The 17,454-nt window shown below is 43.9% G+C and overlaps 1 protein-coding gene across 1 annotated transcript in view; it reads left to right on the top strand.

Moving 5' to 3' along the window:
* Window positions 1–17,025, top strand: part of Efl1 (elongation factor like GTPase 1) — a 121,171-nt gene extending 104,146 nt beyond the window's left edge. Inside the window, exons 18-20 of the mRNA XM_052159492.1 lie at window positions 2,419–3,383; window positions 12,198–12,382; window positions 16,686–17,025. Coding sequence (XP_052015452.1) covers window positions 2,419–3,383; window positions 12,198–12,382; window positions 16,686–16,874 — 1,339 coding nt within the window. The 3' untranslated portion in view covers window positions 16,875–17,025. The remainder of the gene's footprint in view (window positions 1–2,418; window positions 3,384–12,197; window positions 12,383–16,685) is intronic.
* The last annotated feature ends 429 nt before the right edge of the window (window positions 17,026–17,454 follow it).

The raw sequence follows: 17,454 nt of genomic DNA, 5'->3' as shown, positions 1-17,454 counted from the left end.
TGAATATGGCCTTTTATTTCTAATGGCATGAAATAAAGAATGGTTTGTGTTTTCATTAGTACTATTTCAGTAGCCCCTAACCGTGCATAAAAAGGGAGTCAAGTTTGTGCCCAGCCAGGTGATGACTGATAGGATGGGATGGATGCTCAGACACACATGTCCCACTGCCCCTCCCCCCTGAGCCTCTAACAGCAAGGATGGCTTGCTAGGGTTGATAGAGTAGCAATAGACCCTCAGACTGGGAAGTGGGAAGAGTCACACATTTAAGGAAAGACTGAATTAGCTATTTGGGGCCAGTTAATGGCAATTTTTATTCCATCTAAATACTTTTTAAAAAAAAAACAGTAAGTATTGAATGCCAGCTTGGCATTTTAAATAATGATTATATAGATCACTTGACATTTTTAGCATATATTGTTTTATATTATAATTTTAATTTATATTGACAGGCATCATACAAATTAAGTTTACATGACCTATGATCAGAATCACTTAGCACTGTGAATTGTTTATCATGCTTTTAAACAAAACTTTTTACCACAGTGCAGTGTGTGCAGTGAAACTCAACTTTTTACCACAGTGTAATGGAGAGGAGTGTGAACCCTAAAGCCAGAGCAAGAGTTAGATCCTAGATAGGCACCAGCCTCTCGCACAATATATATGCTTGCCTGGTTATCTCCTCTATACAATGCGGATCTTGTTAGTGTCTGTTAAGGGAGTAACACGTTTGTAAAGCACTGGGCATGATGGCTCAGTGTAGTGACCGATCACCACGCAGCACAGCACAGCACAGCACACACGTGTGTATTCTCCATGCGCTTCCCGCTGTGCTCTCTTTTCCACCTGAATGATTTGGTGAGACTGAACTACAGCTTCATCTGTCTATACTCTCAGGTTTGAGTGTCAAAGTAAGTTTTAATTGGTACAATACCAGGCAGTCATTCATCTATCGTGTGCATCCTGGAGCAGACATGTAGACTTGAAGTAAGCTAATCCTTGAAAGAAGAAAACCTTTCTCGTAGAGCCACAGCTCTCTTTGGAAGGAGCCTGCTCTCATGCTTTTTTTTTCTTCTGCTCATTTTCTGTTTCAGGTTCTATGTGCTAAAATCCACTTAGATACCATTTTCATTTAAAAAAAAAAAACTGTTGAATTTTCAAATTTACAAAAGGCATAAAATAAAGTACTTGGGCCATATCTACAAAAGGTTAAAAACAGAAAGAAACCTAGGATGAATTGTCAGCACTTAGTTTCCTTAGGGAGTAAATAGGAAGATATCATTTTGAAATTCCAAAAATAACTATGATATACTTGTAAGGGCATGAGTGCACACATACCCAAAGATTTAGTGTGATTTGGCAATGGCATAAACAGAAAATAAGACAGACAGAAAGATTGCCCGGCTTACTTAGCAGCGGCAGCAGAGTCAGTCCTTGCCAGTCTCCAGTCTCTGCCCTGGATAAGTTTACAGCTGACATGAAAGAAACTAAATCCAATACTGTGTTGAAAGGGAACTTTCTGAACTTTGTGCCAGATGAGGGCTCAAGCCCTGTACTATACAGTACGGTAGACACTGTGTAAAGGAACCACATGAAGCTGTATAAATAACATCGGTCAAAAACCAACAACACTAGTCACATTTCCAGTGTTCAGCCATTGTGTGGATATTTACATTTAAATAAGATTAAAATATTTTTCTTCTGTTGTACTAGCCACGTTTCCAGTGCTCAGTCATCACAAAGTAGAGAGCTTCCTGTCACTACAGGAGGTTCCTGGTGACATGCTAGTCTAGACAGTCCTGGGTTATTCTGGCTTCACGTGAGCCTCTTTGTCAGTATAGAATGTATTGTGCAGTTCTGACTGGCATGAGTCTCTGACTGTCTCTTCAGTGGGATAATCACTGGGTTCTTCTCTAGACTCAAGTCTGGCAAATTTGATTTTAAAGGAGTCATATGTCAGGCCCTATTACAATATTTGTTTTCCACGCAAAACAATCTTACTTAAATCGATGGCTTAGTTGTCTTGAGAATGAACAAAGCAGCAACATGCCAGCACAAGCCTGGAGCTTCCCGGAGGCCCGTTCCCAGCAGAGGTTGTCTCTCATTCTAAAATGAAAGCACTGTGTGGCTTGAAACAGAATGTAAATGACAGGCCTCATAGAAAATGATATTTGGCCGGGCGGTGGTGGCACACTCCTGTAATCCCAGCACTTGGGAGGCAGAGGCAGGCGGATTTCTGAGTCCCAGGACAGCCTGGTCTACAGAGTGAGTTCCAGGACAGCCAGGGCTACACAGAGAAACCCTGTCTCAAAAAAACAAACAAACAAAAACAAAAGAAAATGATATTAATGTTTTGCTGTAATCTCTATTGTGATGCAAGGCTAAGATTCTAACCATCTGCAATTTTTCTTGCTCTCATAGGTTTGCAAAGATCCACATTAGTGTATCTGAACCCATTATTCCATTCAGAGAAACGATCACAAAACCTCCCAAAGTTGACATGGTCAATGAAGAAATAGGCAGGCAGCAAAAAGTTGCTGTCATACACCAAACCAAAGAAGAACAGAGCAAACTCCCAGAGGGGATCCATGTGGACTCTGATGGGCTTATCACCATACCGACACCCAATAAACTGGCCACACTCAGTGTCCGTGCCATACCGCTTCCAGAAGAAGTCACTAGGATTCTGGAAGAAAACAGCGACTTGATTCGTTCCATGGAGCTTTTGACATCCTCCTTGAATGAGGGTAGAGATACCCAGGCCATTCATCAGAAGACCCAAGAGAAAATCTGGGAATTCAAAGGAAAACTAGAGAAGCACCTAACAGGGAGGAAATGGAGGAACACTGTTGACCAAATCTGGTCATTTGGTCCAAGGAAATGTGGGCCCAACATCCTAGTCAGTAGAAGTGAGGATTTCCAGAACTCAGTGTGGTCTGGCCCAGCTGGCAGAGAATCAAAAGAAGCCAGTAGGTTCCGAGACTTTGGCAATAGCATTGTGAGCGGCTTCCAGCTGGCCACCCTCTCGGGCCCCATGTGTGAGGAGCCCCTCATGGGTGTCTGTTTTGTCCTAGAGAAGTGGGAGCTAAGTAAATGTGCAGAACAACAGAACCAGGGTCAGTGTGCCCTGGCAGGAGAGGGACAGGGGGAAGGTAAGACCTGTCACTCTGGAGAGGAAAGCCAAGAGCAGCAGGATGTCTGCTCAGAGCCCTGTGAAGAGACTTCCCAGAGAGGAGACTCTCCAGTCACCGACTGCTATGGACCGTTCTCCGGGCAGCTGATTGCCACCATGAAAGAAGCATGCCGCTATGCTCTGCAGGTGAAACCTCAACGCCTGATGGCAGCTATGTACACATGTGACATCATGGCCACCAGTGATGTCCTCGGTAAGGAGGGAAGGATGAAGACAGAGAGGTGCCCTGGGTGACAAGGTCTCCAGTATCTTAAACCCACTTAGTATTTTGTTGAAGCTAGATCATCTAATTTACTAATGAATTAAAGAGGTTTTTGAAAGCCAGAGACCTGTATCTTAAAATCTTGAGACAGAAAATACATGGCTACTAAAGGTCTTTTCTTTTGCAGCAAATGTATCTTTTTTATGCTGAAAGCCAAGATCTTAGATTAAGTTTGAGTTGATTTATTTATGTGTGTATAGGGTGAGAGAGAGAGATATAATTTCATTCTTCTACAATTGGATATTCAGTTTTGCCAGTATCATTTTTTGAGTAAGCTGTCTTTTTACTAATTCATGGCTGTGGTCCCTTTATCAAAATTTAGATGCCGTTATCTATGTTGTGTATCTCTAAGGCTTGTTTTATATTGCTTTGGCTTATCTGTGTGATTCTTTGTCTGCTGTCATCTATTTTTGTTACCATGGCTCTATAGTATATAGTTAGATACCGTGTGATGTGTTCACAGGTGGGGTCGCTTTGGCTGTCTGTGGTTTTTCTATTTCCATACATACTTCAGGATTGTTTTGTGTAGCTCTGTAGGAACATCACTGGAATCTTGATGGGCGTTGCACTGAATCTGTAGATGGCTTTGCTTAAATACCATCTCTGCAGTATTATTTTGCCAGTCCAGGAGCATGCAAGGACTTTCTACCATCTGGTTGACTCCTTTACTTTCTTTTATCAGCATCTTAAATTTTTTTATAGAAGTCTTTCACTTTCTTGGTTAAATTTATTCCTAGGCTTTTTTAAAAGTCATTATAATGAAATATTCTCCATACTTTTCCTTCTTAGTAGTTTTATGATGAACGGTCTGGCCTGTCTGGATATAACCCCAGTCTGGCAGCACTTTTGTCCCAGGTGAATCAGCATTTCAGCCTGGTAACCGGGCCGCCCTAACGGTGGTAAGAAGAAGCCACCATTCTTGTCCTCATAGCACAAAGGGCACATTGTAAATTCTCAGTCCTGAAGAAGAAGCACTTGGGCTTTCTCAGACTTTTTAGCTGCCAGCTGTCACATCAGATCACCAGCTGGTTTCCCTCCCTGTAAAAGAAGCAGTGCTGGGGACCTCAGGGCACATGGAGGCCCTGGGGACCTCAGGGCACATGGATCTGGGTTCCAGGTGGCTGCTTGCTGTGTGTTCTGTAGTGTTTCAGTGGAGCTTATTTTCTTCTATTAAATGGGGGTGGGGGACAAGGAAAAGAATCTTTGTAGGTTAATGTTTGCAGAAATTTCAAGTTAGAATACAAACACCATTCCTCAAAGCATCCTTACAGGCTAGATAGTGTTTTCTGGAGGAATCTTGGGTCTATAGTAGTGAAGAAACTATAAAGGAGAAAGTTAACCATATAATTTATTGTCTTTGCTCTGGCCGTAAGGTCCTTTGAGTCAATACACAGTCAATTATGTTGTACATTTGCTTCACTGACTGGTTGCCAAAAGAAGAATCTGAGATTGATTCATTGCACCTTTCTTCCTCCTCCTCTCCTTCTTCCACCTTTTCCTCCTCCTCTACCTCTTCCTCCTCCTTTTTCTCCTCTTCCTCTTCTTCCTTCTTTCTTCGCAGAAGGAATTTAGGCTTGTATCATAATAAAGTTCTTTAGGACAAACTGAATATCTATAGCAGCATTTCAAAACAGCATGACTAAGCAAGTTAGGTAGATTTAGTCTGAGGCTACTGAGCAGCTGTGTGCCCTGTGGCTAAATATGGGCTACACACAGTGAGCGCCACTCTTTCTAAATGTAGCACCTCATGTAGCCTGTCCCTAACTAGTCCATTCCTAGACCCTAGTCTGCATTTCCCTGAGAGCTTCTTTGAAGAGACTGAGATGGAGCTGAAATCAAGAATCTGATTCCTTTAAATCCTGGAGAGCTCATCTGCATTCTCTTTTACTTTGGCAATCTATGCCCTGTCTATTTCTAAACTTCTGGCAGCTCAACTAATTCCATGATTAGGCAGTGTCTCCTTTATTAGGCATGGCCAGTCTCCTGCTCGTGTCAGCCTTGTCTATACCGCCTCATCTCTGTAGTGAGTGTGTATTTGTAAATGTTAGGTTCCCAGTCTTCTGCTTAGGAGGAAGCTACCCTGATCCTTCGGCTGTTTCTGTAGGTTGTGGCCTTTCCATTCCAGTGTTCCTTCAGGCACATTTCACTTGGTCAGCATCCTTCCTGACTAAATCAGCCATGTCTGAACCCATCACCCAGGAGACCATCCAGGACACAAATACCTCACCTCTCACGTGGGTAAGCATTCTTTCATGAAGTTTAGGATCAATTCTTATTGGCCCCATTTTTGTTTTCATAGACATGTCTTCCCACTCTGTTTCTCCAAAATCAGTATTGGGGACCTCACTGCTGGGTGATTGCATAGACTGCAAAATGTTAGGTAGTCTTGTGATCTCCTATATTTATGTACCAGTAATCTGAGTCTATATAATTAATTCTCTTATTGCATGTTATATAGTAAGCAATATGACTATACACAGTAGAAAATGGTCAAAAAAGTTTACATTTATCACTTTTCCATTTTTGTTTGTTTTGTTTTTCTGCGTGGCCAGCTATCAGTGAATCAAGTGTTCTGGTGAGGTTGCAGTCCTTCAAGTCAGTGATGCCTTGGTTATCAACTTAACCAGTTGTCTGAGAACAGCAAAGGTCTTTTCTCACCTCTCTGAGAGTAGGGCCATGCAGGTGCAGAGAACAGCCTTTCTTGCTGTAGCTAGAGTGTCACGCTGGCCCTTCCCAGGGGTGGGTGGACACACTTCCTTCTGGAGCAGTGAGAAGGCCCCTCTGTGCTGCATGAAGGCTTTTATTCTGGTAGGTAGGTCCAGCCTGTTGTAAGCGAGCTGGGCACACTGCCTCCGTCAGCATCCTTCCCACGCCTTGAGCACATGCGCCTTCGTAGATTGTGGATACAGGCTCTCACCTCTGCCCTTCACAAGGATCATTTGGAATTGATCCCTTTTCTTTTTCACTGTCCTTGGGATCTGTTATCCTGTGACTTTTTGGTTTTTATGTTTGTTTTTCTTTTCTTTGTGGAGGCCTCCTTGTGTCTTTACTCAGAATAAGAGAAGCATATTTCCTCCCCAAACCATCAGTTCCGCATTTAGCATTCCAGGTGGTGCCTGCCATTTTTTGTCCACACTAACCCTACACCAGGAAGCTGCATTCCTGACTTCTGTCCTTTGTTTCCAGTAAAGACAAGTTTTCAGCATAATACGGAAGCCAGTGGCAGCTGTCCTGTTACCAGGTTAAAAGTCCCAGCAAACTGATCACCTGAAACCACACCCAGCCCCTGCGGTGACTCATGCTCCCTGGGGTAATACTTCAAGGTACCAGCTGTCATCCAGTTCTTTTATCATCACATTGGAGCCCCTCACCTGGCTACCAGACACAGCCTGTGGCTTCCCAGAGCCAGCTGCCTGCCTGGTCCAGTTGTTAGCAGCACTCTTCTTTCTTTGGACTGAAGTATGGCTTTCTTTTGTCCGAGTGGCATGGAAGTCCCACTGTGTCAGGTCTTGCATGTACAGCTATGTTTGTGGTTTAGTTAGAATAGACATTGCTCCCCAAAACTGACTCACTGCCATCACCACCACCATGACTCTCTTTACCTTTACCTCTCCTGAATTGCTTTGAAGTTGGGTTCCTGGAGCATTCCCCTGAGGCCTGTTTTCTCATGGCATTTGAAGGGTGGAGGTACTCGTTGGTTTAGACAGCCAAGAGTTTAGGGGCCATCGACAAAGTCAGCTGTTGATAGATAATGTGTTGTTTTGCTTTGTTTTTTTGTTTGTTTGTTTGTTTGTTTGTTTTCTTCTAATTGGAAAAAGAAAGGGAGAAACTTTCTCTGTTTCTAAAGCCTTTTCACTTCTTGCCTGGGTATCTGGAGGTCTTCCAAGATGACTTCAGACTTTGTTGACTGTTCCTTTTAATTTTCTAAGAACTGATGATTTTGGGTCCTTTTTATTTAGCAAAAATGGATTTCCTTTTTACATCTTAATTTTACATCTTAATTTTACATCTTAATTATTCCTATACAGATTATTAAAACATATCCTTCTCTACATGATTAGAATTACATATGACCAAAATGGAAAAATTTGTAGGAAAATACTCATTTCCAAAATAGTTTATCTTGGAAAAAGATGCCAAGAAAGTGTCCTTTTTTACTTTTAAAACACTTTGCTAAAGGTATCTATGGCTTTATTATTATTTACATAGATACTGCTTACCTTGTCATGTGCAGATCAGCTCTCTGTCCTTGTCTTTCTTCAGACCTGTTACTCTCTGGCCTTACCCTCAGCTGATGTCTGACGGTGCTAGGATTTTAATCACAGCTGTGATTGTTGGCTTATTCTAACTTGTAGGAGTCAGTGTTGGCAGTGTTAGTGTATATGCATGGGAACAAGCTGGAAACGCCTGAATTCCACTGTGCTCGATCGGATCCGTCCTGTTAGCTGCATTTGCTAGAGTTTACATTCTCGTAGCTCTGTGGCAAGAGAAAGCTTTCATGTGACCTTGTTCATAAGACTTAATAAATATCCACAGTGTCCGTGTGTCTGTATGTGTCTGAAAGTTGTCCACATGTGTTACCTGCAATAATGAATCATGAGATGAAAGAAAAAAATCTTCCCTGCAAGTTGGCCTTTTATTTTCTATTTTATTTATTTATTCATTTATTTATTGCCATCCCTTTCCTTGGAATGCTGTGCATAGTTGTAGCCTTATGGTATAAGTAACTTAGTATTTTTACTGTTCTTTTTAAAGCATACTTCAATTTGGCCACTTATTCATAATTTTCATTTTAACCTCTGCATAATTCCTGTGAACTTGGCCTGCTATAATTTACTGACCCATCATCCCCAATTTGGAAATTCATTATTTCATCTTTGTTTATTATAGAACACAATATGCTGTGAACAGCACTTTGTTTTCTATATTCAGAAAGACAAGCCTTCCTTTGCCTCCCATCTTTAGGAACTGTAGATTAGTCTAAGCTGTTATAGTAGAAGAAGATGTCTGTGAATCTATAATGCTGTAAAGACAGTACTCCGCGGAGCTGACATGGAGAGAGAGCTTTTAGCCTTCGGTATTAGACAGTGCAGGGTGTTCAAGAGTACCCTTGATTCTGAAGAAAATATGTATGAGTTGGCCTAAGATGACATATTCTATCCTGAAGGAGCTGTGGCTCTGAGCGGAAGGCCTCTGATGTACACTGGGCTGTGAGCTTCATCTGGGCTGGGGAAGCCCACCACTGTACTCTCAGGGTGGGCTCTGTTCACAGGAGCTGAATTCCTGCAAATAACCAGGCCAGGGACAGGCTAAAGCACCAATAGTGTATGCATGCTCGGGACCCTTCTCGTTGAGCTGCTGCTGCTGCTGCTACTGTTGTTGTTTTCCTGAAGAATTTTCCCTCTTGAGGTGCCTTCTATAGAACTCAGGTCTGAAGTCACATGAACAAAGGAAGGACTGACTGGTCTGATGCTTCTGCCCCAGTGACAGCAGTGGCAGGGTTAGAAGGTGTCTAAAGGCTTCCAAGCTTTGGGCGCAGCCATCATGGGAGCCCAGTGACTACAGTTTCTTACAGTGTTTTTCTTTCCTGGGTGATCCATCACTAGGCCTCTGTAAATTGAATGACTCAAAAGTGTATGATTAATTACATTCAGTTTCAATTACGAGTATTGATCCTAACTCTTGCTGTGGCCCCTGGAGGAGAAAAGTTGGAGCCTGAGCAGGAGCAGCCCCTGCTTGTCCTCGTTAGTCCTCACTACTTACCTCATGTACCCAGTTTTCTAATCTTTCTGGCCCTACTGCTTACCAGTCATTTTCGTAAACTACCGTATTTTTTTTTTCTTAGAATGTGGGGGCTAGGAAGATAGTTCAATGGATATAACTGCTTGCCCCACAAGCCTAAGGACTTAATTCTAATCCCTAGAGCAAATGCAAAACCCAGATGTGTGTTGTGAGCATCTGGGATCCCAGCACTCCTAAGAGGCAATGGAGGTGGAGATGGTAAGATCCCCAAAGGTTCATGAACCAGCTACCATGGTGTACACAGCAGAAAACTATCAAAGAGAGCCTGTCTTAAACCACACAGAAGGTGGGTGAGGACCTACTCCTGAACATTGTCTGATAACCACCATGCAAATACCGTGGCTTGTGCACACCAGCATGGACACACATTACACACACAGACACACACACACAGAGACAGACAAACACACACACAGACAGACAGACACACACACACACACACACACACACAATAATAACAAAATGCTTTTCTTAGTATAGAATAAAATAAAGATGAATTGTTCACATATACTGTGTATTTTTGTAAGGAGTGTGTGTGTGTGTGTGTGTGACAGAGACAAAAACTATGTAGCAGAATAGAGATTATTTAATCAAAGTAATAGCTATGATTTTTTTCAGCATTAACAGACTGCTCTTAAAATACCACATTGTGAGAGGCAGATAAGTAAGTCATATTGACTCATTTAGGAACATGGCTGGGATACAACAGGAAATTCACAGCCTGTCACTGAAAGTTAGGCTAGGTATCTGTCTTCAGGTGGCTGAAAGGCTGGCTTATAGAACAGGGATCACACGTATCTCATGTGGTAAATCTAGGACTGGTAGGTAAGAACTTAAGGAAATCTTCAGATTTTAGGCTCAGGGCTTGTCTATCAGTTGAAGATAGGTGGGTCTGCCCAAGAACAAGCCAGGTTTAGGTAATACATTTTGAATTTACTTATCTGGCAATGTTTGTTGACTTTCATGTTCCTTCTAATTACTGCTTTACAATTACCTCACATTCCCAGTAGTAAGGATGGGGCAGGATTTATCCCCAGAGAGCGGGTTTGTCTCTTTGCTTGGACTTAAGTTTAGAAGGCAGTCAGCTCCTCTGTGGAGTGCAGTTAGCATTGTAAAGCTGTCCTGGGGGGCAGGTGAGATGCCCAGGGTAGGTAGTCGTAGGCATCTCCTAAAATCCCGCTTACCACACAGTATTTGACTTGGCTCTCTGACAAGTTTGTCCGAAGGAAGGTCTGAGGCTTCCCAGAATGCTCACAGGAAAACTATGTCTTTAGGAATTACAGAAATAAACACTGGTGGCCCTGGACCTAGGTGTGTTAGGATGCGTACCCATCAGAGGTCCCCAGTGCAGCAGATAAGCCATGAGAGTCAGGTTTAGGAGTACACTGGTTTGGAGCGTGAATGTTAGCCTGCAGCTCCAAGGAGCACTTTAGTAGAGCCCTAGCTGCTCAAAGAACTTGTGTGTCAAAGAGCATTTGAGAAAGAAATTAGAAGTTGCCTGCTTCAGGAATGTGGGGCAGGGAAATGGTAACAGACAATGGAGAGGCAGTGCCTTGTTTTAGTCCTCAAGGCCATGTGGCACATTGGTCTGCCGTTGCTCCTTCCCAGTCACTGCCAGCAGAGGGGATCTGCAGAGGGGAGCGTGTGAGCCAGGGCTGCTCTGAGCCCTCAGTCCCTGGGTTAAGAAACAAAGATGAGTGAATAGAGGTGGCTGCACTAGGCACACCCCTTATACTGAGGAGCTCTGAGCTCACTGTGCTGCTTCGGGACACGGACTCTGCCCAGCTTCCTCTGTGCACTTAACACACACAGGATCACTTCTGCAATCACAATGACTTTTAAGCTGCAGGTGAAAGGTGAGGCTCTAATGAGCATGCCTGCTAGCTGCAGTGAGCTCTTCAGCCTACTCTGTGATTTTTAATTTATCTGTTTCTCTCGGCCATTCTGCTTACTAGTTGAAAGGATACCCTGAGCACACACAGATGTCTGTGCGAGATGCCACTCCCAAGGGGCAGATGTGTCCCTCCTGAGTGTAAAGCCGAATCTTACCTCAAGACAAATTGTGTCAGGCAGGGGAAGTTGCTAACACTCTTGTGATGTCTTAGAGATTGCTACCAGCCAGTAAAGATTCCAAGCATGACTCATCTCCAGGGGTATAAAATACCTGTTCTCAACACCACTTAAATGCTGTCAGTTTAGGGAAAATATGAGCAAATAGGTATGGTTTTTGATTGGTATAAAAGTGCCATTGTTGCTGAGCAGTGGTGGTACACGCCTTTAATCCCAGCACTTGGGAGGCAGAGGCAGGCGGATTTCTGAGTTCGAGGCCAGCCTGGTCGACAGAGTGAGTTCTAGGACAGCCAGGGCTACACAGAGAAACCCTGTCTCGAAAAAAAAAAAAATGCCATTGTCAATTGCTTGGTTTCCGAGCACAAATGGTCTCTTACCGCCATTTTGGTCATCAAATTTAGAATACCCATAGTTAGCCGTGCCGTGGCGGTGCACACCTGTAATCTCTGCACTTGGGAGGCAGAGGCAGGCGGATTTCTGAGTTCGAGGCCAGCCTGGTCTACAGAGTGAGTTCTAGGACAGCCAGGGCTACACAGAGAAACCCTGTCTCGAAAAACAAAGAAACAAAAAGAACAGCCATAGTTCCTGAAGCGCGGTGATGGCTATAGGAATCCAGTCACACTCTTCTCTTCGGACTTCATGCTGGAGATAACTGCCTGTATTCCCAGAGGTGCTTCTCACACCGCATGGTGGGGATTGTCACTGGGGACACAGTTTGGACTCTTGTTATCTTTTATATGCATTTTTTTCCTAATTTTTGCCCTTTTAATTAGCAGTTAAATGTTCCTGGTGTCGTTACTAAGGCGTGCAGGTTGTTGTGGCTTGAATCAAGTTGTGCTCAGTGGATGAACTTAAGGAGTTTTGGTTTTGTAGGCCGAGTCTATGCCGTGCTGTCGAAGCGAGAAGGTCGAGTGCTTCAGGAGGAAATGAAGGAGGGGACGGACATGTTCATCATCAAGGCTGTGCTGCCTGTGGCGGAGAGCTTCGGCTTCGCAGACGAAATCAGAAAGAGGACCAGCGGGCTGGCCAGCCCACAGCTGGTGTTCAGCCACTGGGAGGTGAGACATAGCCTGCCTTCCCTAGGACCAGGCCAGGGACCAGCCAGAGCTGGCTCGTAGCACCAGCGTGCATTCTGTTTATAACGTTAAATCGAAGAGACAGAACATTTAATCCATTTTCCTCCTGCTTCAGACATATATTAAGTTAAAGAAAAATGACAGTAGTTTTGAATGTGGAACTTGAAGAACTCTTTTCCCTTGGGGGTAGGAAGTGGGGAGAGATTCTTCCAGCATCGGGAGGGGAGAACTCTTCAAGGGAGATCTGCACTTTGTCTTTATAAGCTTCTGCCACTCTGGGGAATGGTGTAGCTCCCCCACAACCTTCCCTTGACCACACATGGAGTCAGGCACACAGCAAATCCTTCTACAGTCACAAAGGGACACTCAGTAGGTACACTGCAGAGAAGAGAAGGGAGTTGTGAATACTGCGTTGTGAGTATGTGGGAGGCATCAGGTGGGCCTTCCTAAAGAGATCCTTAAAGGAAAATTAGCCAATATCTAGCAGAGAGAACACTATGCTAAGAGAGGAGCATAAGCCAGGAAAACTGAGTGAGGAAAATCCTAAAGTCCTGAACAAAAGTCTTTTAAATGAAAGCCGAAGAGAGGCTGTCTCAAAAAAGGCAGTGTCTTCTTGCTTGTAGGAAACCTGAGTGATTCCAGGTCCATGCTTCCGTGATGGTTTGTGACTTGGGAGGCCGTGGTGTTACTATCTGCTGGGCTGGTTTTACATGCCGACTCTGCGCTTACTGAGACAGTGCAGAGACTTGGCTTCTGGGATAATTCATGTGGGCACCTGCCTCAAGCCTTGTGTTGCAGGCCTCTACTGTTGGCCAGGGTTCCTCTCTGCCGTCTGCACGTCTCTCTCTCACTTCCTGTAGCTCAGTGCCTTTCTTTCTCTAGGATGCTTTAAACACGGGGCTTACATTTATATGATTAGTGAAAAACAGAAATAATTGAGGAAGACCTTTCTCTTTAAACTGAGACCAGCAAAGTAAGGAATAGAGACTTGGAAGAACCTGGCTTTGGATGGGCCATCTGCTTTAATTCAGCAGTCCCTGTCACCTGGGTAGGCGTATGCAGTTTCCAGTCCTGAGCGCTGGATGGCTTCTTTCCCCATGAAAATAAAGTCCATAATGCTTGATAGAACCAAGCAATGTTCAGACTTAGCTGCATCTCTAGTTAGCATAAATGTTTTTTTTTAAGATTTAGCTTATTTATTATATGTAAGTGCACTGTAGCTGTCTAAAGACACACCAGAAAAGGGCTTCAGATCGCACTACAGATGGTTGTGAGCCACCATGTGGTTGCTGGGATTTGAACTCGGGACCTTCGGAAGAACAGTCAGTGCTCTTAATCACTGAGGCATCTCTCCAGCCCCATAAGTGGTGTTTTACAGTGACTCTTTGATGGACTTTCTCTTGATTTTTACACTTTTGAATACTAAATGACGTTCTGATGGTTTCCATCATTGCCTTTCTACCAAGTAGCCTTCATCTTTGATTCTCATTGTGTCGAAAACGTGTAGGGCACTGTTAACCCTCAGTTTATAGTTAACCATTTCCTGTTTATCCAAAGATTCTAGCTTTTAGCTTAGGTCTTGGTTTCTTACATAAAACACGAAGCAGTAAGAGAGAGAAGCAGACTTAAAGTGGCAGTGCCCAAAAGTCAGGACTGTCTGCTGGGGTCCTAGTGGTCAGGTGTGTGGTGGCAGGGCTGTGCAGCTAAATGTTGTTTGTGACTGAGTGAGATGGTTCTGCTTCCAAGTAGTGACCTTGAGGTGCTGTGCTGGGCTCATTGGGGCTGCCCTTGCTGAGAGCAGCTGTGAGAATTCAGGCTTCTGACATCATAAATGACAGTCATCAGCTCACAAGGCTGGCCTTGGTCAACACTGGCACAGGAAACTGGGTTATGGTGTCTCTGATCTAACAGGGTATTGGGTACATAAGGCCTGGGACTTTCTATAACCAGAGCCTTAAATAAGCCTTCAGAGCTGTTGCACTATCATTGCCATTGGATGGGTGATATATATTTTATTTTTGTTTTAAAAGCTCATGAAAGGAGGGAGACCTGGATCCGTTTCTCAGGTTGGCCTTGAACTTGCTGTGCAGCCACGCTGGTTTTGGAGCCCTGATCCTTGTGCCTCCACTCCTCAGCTAATACGGTTATACGTTGACACCACCAGGCCTGACGAGAAAAACTGTACACTGAGGCTTCCTTTGAAAATGATTTTATTGAGTCTCTTTAAATTTTTATGAATGGGTCTAGAAAGGAGGTTCAGGGGTGAAAACATGGCTGTGCAAACATGAGAACTTGAGTTTAGATCACCCATGTGAAAAAGCAAGCATGGCTGCAGGGGTCTGCGGTCCCGGCACTGGGGGGAAGGCAGGCGAGGTCCGGCTCACTGGCCAGCCAGCCTAGTGAGGACACCAGGCCTCTTCCTCTGGCTTCCACGTACACACATTCATAGCCATGCACCCACACATTCATATGTATGCAGTGTGTGTGTGTGTGTGTGTGTGTGTCCTTCATTTCCTGGTTGGTCAGGTGGCTGTGTGATAGCGCAGCTCATTCCTTAATGGTCACAGCTATTGGTCTACCACCCGCCACAGCTCCATCCCTGCCACAAGGACTGGGGCTACGGAAGAGGTTCCAATTCTCCCCTTAGAATACAGTTTGGAGTTTCCTCCTGAGCCAGAACCAGTCATATGGCCACATCTAACAAGGCACCCCCTAAGGAAGCTGGGAAATGTAGTCTTTAACTAGGAGTTCACAACCTGCTGCTCATTGTCTGTTCTTAGAATATAGCCTTTGTCAGCTCACCTGGTATTTTCTGGGGCTGCTTTCAAAAGAATTAAGTCATTAAGATAGATTTTTTTGAGATGTGTCTAGCTCTTACAGAAGTGTCCCTGCTCCCCCTAAACCCATGTGGCCATGTACCTATCTGTCACTACAGAATCAGGAGACTAGGCACATTCAAAACAGCAAGGTTTACTGTAGGTGAGAACTTGCACAGGAGCCATGGTAAGTTTACTATTTTTTTTTGAGCCTGAGTTGAACTTACACACTTAGTAATGTGTAAAAACTGTAATGTCTGGATCAGCTGCAGACAGTTATTTAAAAAACAACAACAACAACAATAAATAATTTTAGAGGAAATTTTGTCAAGAAAACGTCTGTCCTAGTTGTAATGCCTTCCTTCCGTCCTTATCTTGCCACCTGCCATGGTCCTATTTCCAAAAGCTTTAAATCTTTGAAAGTCTTTAAAACTGCATCATAATTAAATGTCACTGATCTGGTATCCCGCCCCCAGTTAGGTTTAGAAATAACACGGTTGTTGAGATCTGCCTTCTCACTCCAAGTATTTTTTTTCATTTGTGTTCGGGCATACCATATAATTTTCAATCAAGAGCTTTTGAGAGAAAGTACTTCAGAAAATAGAGGAAATGAAATTACAGGCATTTTCCATGAGGAAACCTTTGAAGTCAGCGATCTCATAATTTCTTTCTAAGTTTTACCCTTCTTGCAAAAGGGGGAAAACGGAGCTAATAACAGACACTGAAGAGAAAGTGTTCTCAGCCAGCACTGCTGCACACAACATGTCAGCCCAACCCCAGGTCCACCGCTTCATCCTGAGGTGACCCTGGGGGAGGCCACTGAGGAAGGTGGGACCAGCAGAGCTCCCAAAATGTTATAAATGGAGCCCCTAAGCTTTCTCCTCTTCGTGTGTGTGTGTGTGTGTGTGTGTGTGTGTGTGTGTGTGTGTCTCCATATGTATGTTTGTATGTATGTGCTCATGTGTCTGTGTGGACAACAACTCTCTTGGGTGCCTTTAATGGTCCTCAATACCATATAAACCAGACATGGTAACACACTGTAATCACAGCACCTAGCAGGTAGAGGCAGGAGGGTCAGAAGTCATCTTCAACTACTGAGTGATTTCCAATCCATCATGAGCTACATGAGCTATCACAAAAACAGTAAACAAGACCATGTTCACATACATTGATCAATATTAGAGAAAAAAGGCAAAGCTAGTGAGGATATCAGTCAGGAAACTTTCTCATTTTCATTAAAGTGAAGCTGTTTCTTTCATGCTTGTGACGTGTTTCCTTGAGAACTCTGAATAATAGATCTTCCAAGTCTGTTGAATGGGCTCCATTTTTTCACAGCTCTCATGAGTCTTCATATTTGTGTATTACCATTCCTGGAAGATTAACTGTTCATTTCTGGACTTGTTTCATTAGCCAAAGACTGAAATTTAACACCACCTCACCTAGCCCATCCTGTCACCTTCTCTTACAAGGTCATTCCCAGTGACCCGTTCTGGGTGCCGACCACCGAGGAAGAGTACCTGCACTTTGGGGAGAAGGCAGATTCTGAGAACCAGGCCCGGAAGTACATGAATGCAGTGCGGAAGCGGAAGGGCCTCTATGTGGAAGAAAAGATTGTGGAACATGCAGAAAAGCAGAGAACCCTCAGCAAAAACAAGTAGCTAAGAAGAAACAGCTACTGCTGGTGGCAGGCCTTTTTCTTTTTAATGAATTAACAAGTATTATCAAGGGTCTAATCTGGGAAAATCTCTCTTTGGTAAATTATCTGTGTGGATTCACTTTCAATAATAAACATGGTCTATATATTTTAAAGGCATCAGAGAACATACTTTCAAACTGTTTAATTAATTCTCTTTCACAGTTAGAGTTGATTATGTGATGAAGAGTTATTACCACAACACTCAGCAGTACGGTGTGTGCTGAGGTCAAGGCCCTTGGTGCTAAGCACTGCTGGGCAGACACCATAGGTGGGCTTCATCTCTAGGTCCTGAGTGGCTGCTCAACTCCCATTGGCTAGTCGTTTGTCATGTGCCAAGGTTGTCCTCCTGTGAACTTCACCTGAGTTACCAGCTTAGTCCTCAGTCAGAGTTTGGTGAGAACACTCACTTAGAGAGCAGCTGATTCCTCAGAGGCGCAGTCAGTAGCAGTGCTAGCAAAAATGCCCGCTGTGGCCTGGGCTTCATGCTCGTTAGCGCCCGCTCCTTCCTGAATCAGTGTCCTTGAGCATTATGCCCTGGACCC

This window comes from Apodemus sylvaticus, chromosome 1, assembly GCF_947179515.1.
Source record: "Apodemus sylvaticus chromosome 1, mApoSyl1.1, whole genome shotgun sequence".
Lineage (NCBI taxonomy): Eukaryota > Metazoa > Chordata > Mammalia > Rodentia > Muridae > Apodemus > Apodemus sylvaticus.
Note: the sequence above shows the minus strand (reverse complement) of the source record. Positions and strands in the feature narration are given on the sequence as shown.